Source organism: Terrapene carolina, unplaced genomic scaffold (assembly GCF_002925995.2).
Source record: "Terrapene carolina triunguis isolate 2854851 unplaced genomic scaffold, T_m_triunguis-2.0 Scaffold102, whole genome shotgun sequence".
Classification (NCBI taxonomy): domain Eukaryota; kingdom Metazoa; phylum Chordata; order Testudines; family Emydidae; genus Terrapene; species Terrapene triunguis.
In genome coordinates, this window is record NW_020664453.1 from 2,313,194 (window position 1) to 2,317,400 (window position 4,207).

Below are 4,207 nucleotides of genomic sequence, written 5' to 3' on the forward strand. Positions count from 1 at the left end.
GCACGTGTCAGCGCACCGCCGGCAGCCCAGCCCAGGAACGCTGTAAAAAAAATTGGGGGCACCGCTTTTTGGCGCCCCCAAATCTTGGCGCCCTCGGCAACCGCCTAGTTTGCCTTAATGGTAGCACCGGCCCTGACTGAGATTAGTTGTACGGACAGTGAAGTCAATGAAAACCACTGCCACATGCTGTGGTGAGATGCCCACTACTATTACTAAGACAGCGTCTTGAAATATCCTTCTGCATACAATGCTGCAAGAATGGTGGCTGAGATCAGTGCGCACATGGGCAGAGCCAGCTGGCCTGAAGGACACTAGGTTTGGTTACGTCACGAGCAAGGCCCAGCAATTCCTATTGTATTGAAAGGCCACATGCTCCTGCTGGTGGTATGTGCCTGGAAATCAACATCTGCTACAGTCAGTGGTACACTTCCAGCCCTGCCCTAAAGTTTAGGAGGGAAGAGTTGAGGTTAGGCATAAGGAAAAGGCTCACAACTAAGCAACTGGGCAATGCACCAGACTCCCATGGGATTTGGGGGAGGCTCAGTCGCTGATTCGCACCAGCTGAGAGAGCTGTTCCTAAAGCAAAAGCCCCCACCCAATGTAGGATGATCAGGTTGAATGTCACAAATGGTTTTTTCCCAGCCCTAATATTTATGGCATCCCATAGTTTCTCAAACACCACTGTTGAGCCACACAACACTGCCAAGCAGTTTGCAGAGCTGTACCTGTCACAATAATGAAGCGCAGGCAAGTGAAACAAGAGGCAGTTGTGCGCTGCCAGAAGGCTTCAATTGCACAGATTCTTGCAGAAGAATCTAGGTACTGTCGTCTTCAGCTTGTTGGGTCATGACACAAAAACTGAAACCTGGCACAGAGACATTCTGTCTGATGGTTGTTCCTTCGAGGGTAAAAACAATCACAACCACATTTCCTGATGACACCAGCTATGGAGCAGCAGCAAACATGAGCCAAATTGCAAAGCAACCTGAAAGGAACAAAGCAATTGAAACTACAGGGAATTACAGGAGTTTTGATGCTAATGAGCATACAGTCCTACACCCGTGGAGAGGAAATATACTGCAGACACAAAGTGGTCAATGGGAAATATATCTGAGCAGCAGCATCCATCACAACAAAGTGAGCTTATTTCTACCTTGTCTTAATGCAGTCCGAATGTTATCTTTTAAAATAATCAAGGACTAGAGTTGCCATAGGGAAAATGTGGAATTGGGATAGAGAGCTGTCTTCTTAAGGTAGTAATCTCCTAGTGGCCCACAGTAGGAAAGAGGTATGTACTAAGGTATTGCCAACCCCAAACATTGGGAGTCGGGTCCCATAAATCATGTGTTTGGCTTAAAAACCATGAGTTTGGGATTCTTTTATTTGCTCTCTGGTTTCTGAGCCTTTAGAGTTCACGCAGGTCACATTTTCAAGCTTTTCTCTGAAGTCATGAAAGCTAGAAACTTACTAAGAAAGAAAGGGTGAGAGTCTCTTGATTCCAGCAGCTGGGGCTTTCAGAGAAACAGCAAATACTTGTGATTAAAAATCCTGATAGTTGGCCACACTGGAGTAAGTAGTACTTAACTAACCCTCCCATCTCTTTCGTGAGGGAGGTTAAGTTTGATCAGTGCTTTGAACATATCAAATCCTATATAAACACTTGGCTTTATTATACGGTAGTTTAGTCATGTAAGTTACTTATTGTCTGGTCCTGGATATCCTAAAAATCAATGAAAACTAGAGTTTAAAAGAACTCGTGTTTAAAAAAAACCAGTTTCCCTTTTGAGAGTCATTGGTAGCAGAGATTGCACTAACCTGCACGTCCTTTTATCAAGAGGTTCCACGGTGAAGTAGTGTAGGTCTCTGGAGAAGTGGTACTGATAGTGTCGAGACATCCCCCGAGCGTTTGCTTTCACCGACCACAGAAGCCCAAAGAGGAGGAGGATGCCACCGATGCCACAGCAGAAGAAGCTGACAGACCTGAGCAGTGCATTAGAGGAGGAGGAGTTCGGCACCACTTTGGCTTCTCCGTGAGGCACAGCCATAGCATCGTTATTAGACGTGGGTCCCACCTCTCCATCGCTCCACCAGGCAAAACAAAGTGTTCCTGTCACCAGCAGGATAGCTCCAGTGATGGTCACTCCATAGCGGAAAGAAGCAGCCATTCTACAGCCAGAGGCCTAGATATCAAACAGGTCAAAAGGAGAAGGTGACAGAGCTTAGGTCATGCTGAAATAAAGGAAAGGGACTGAGCTGATAGGGATGCTGTCATGGTTTCCAGAAGGCAGGACCTTCCAGATGGGATTGCTGTCAAACAAGGACCACTCTGTGGCTTAGAGACTTCAGTGTCCTCTTAAATTGCTTACTATGGGCCAAACTCTGCTCTCACATATGCACTTCCCATTTCAAATGGGAGTTGCACATGTGTCTGAGGAGGGAATTTGGCCCCGTGAGCCCAAGAGTAAAGATAGCTACAGCTTTGGGGCTGTGAACCCTTCAGCGACCTTGTAAATATCTTTACAGTCTTTTTTAAAAAAAAGTATAATATTCACATCCAGGTTGGATGAAAATCCAGAATTGGTATCCAAGTCAGCTCCAGAGATTTGCAAATTTTTTGTCTTTGGGTTTCACTCCAGACTTCCTACCATCTTAGAAGAATGCCAGATTGTTTTATGGTCAAAGCTCTTTCCAAGATGTTAGGGGAAAGGGCATATACCTAAGCTAACATCCCTTCCAAAGCAGATACAATTATTACATGTTTTCTCATCTGAGTGGTGACTGTAAAACACTGGCTCGGTGACAGCAGGTATCCTGACCAAAGCATAACTAGGGATAGACCAGGCTGTGGTGCACTCTTGCTCTCTGAGTCTAGTTCTACAGCTGAAAGTTAGAAGACTGAGACTTCTGTATATCTACATGCATTTACCCCAGTGCAATTAATTTCATTATTGTGGGTAGCTCCAGTGGAAGAAACTCTAAGATGCTGGCAAACCAGGAAGACATCCAAAGCAATAACTGCTCTGGGTAGAGACCAGAAATAAGCTGCCTGTGCTCGCATCCAGGAGATTGGGTGGACCCAAGCTTGGGTGGCTAGCGCAAGCCACCACCGGTGCCGCAATGTCAACACGGCTATTCTCAGCGCGCTACCGCCAGCTGAGCTAACACAAGTCCATCTACCCAGGCTGCAGTGCAGATATACCCTTGGTCTCCAGCACCTGGCAATCGCAGAGTTCCTATCAAAGACTGAGTTCCGAGCTAGGATTTTAATAGGCGTCAATAAGCAACCACCTTAGGCGTCAGGGATCTGTCTGCCGGGTATAAGATAAGCCCTTTTGGAGGGCAAACGGATCATTGCTTTTCCCATGCACTCCTCAACAAGTTGGACTCCAATTCTGTAGTAAGGTCCCTGGTTCTAATTCTCTGGCAGTTTCATTTAAATAAGAAAATAGACATTTATTTTGAAATTAAATGTAATTTATTTTCTCTCTCCTGCAGTCTCAGTTTATGATATTGCACATGTATTGATGGTGCATCTCTGCACAGTAAAAGGTGTTGGGGATGAGGGAAGAAGTTTAGTAGCTAGATATGGAGTTCTGGGGGCAGCTGGGATGGCGGGATAAGCAAATTAGATGGATGCGTCTGCTGAAATGCTCAGCAGCATTCAGATTTATGCCATCGTTAGGGTTCAGAGTCAAAACACATTGACATGAACGAGGAAATTCACGTCACACAGAGCTATTGTTTTCTGCAGCTACATGAAGGCATCATGGTCTCAGCTAACCTTGAAAGTGTGATCTGTGTAAACTTCAAAACCACCAGGGTCCGAAACAATATTGTTTAGACTGAAAAGCTAGGTTCTGGAGTCTAGTTCTGTGGCATGGTGTGGATTCTGTGGCTACGAAATTGTGGGATACAGGAACCCTTGCTACATGGGTTGGAATTTTAATGGCTTTCGGCAACTGGTTCAGATTATGTCTATTTGTTAAATATGGGATTTTTCCCCTCTGTAAAACGCGACATTATCTGTGTATGTACAGTGTCTGTCACCTGGGGCCCCGAACCTGGTTGGGCCTGTACAAGGCACTGTAATACTAAATTAATAATAATAATAATAATCAGAGGGGTAGCCGTGTTAGTCTGAATCTGTAAAAAGCAACAGAGGGTCCTGTGGCACCTTTAAGACTAACAGAAGTATTGGAGCATAAGC

General features: G+C 45.3%; 1 protein-coding gene across 1 annotated transcript in view; it reads right to left on the bottom strand.

The window, feature by feature from the left end:
* LOC112120560 (transmembrane protein 61) overlaps positions 1 to 2,174 on the bottom strand; it is a 6,649-nt gene extending 4,475 nt beyond the window's left edge. Inside the window, exon 1 of the mRNA XM_026651770.1 lies at positions 1,816 to 2,174. Coding sequence (XP_026507555.1) covers positions 1,816 to 2,165 — 350 coding nt within the window. The 5' untranslated portion in view covers positions 2,166 to 2,174. The remainder of the gene's footprint in view (positions 1 to 1,815) is intronic.
* Between the last annotated feature and the right edge of the window lie 2,033 nt (positions 2,175 to 4,207).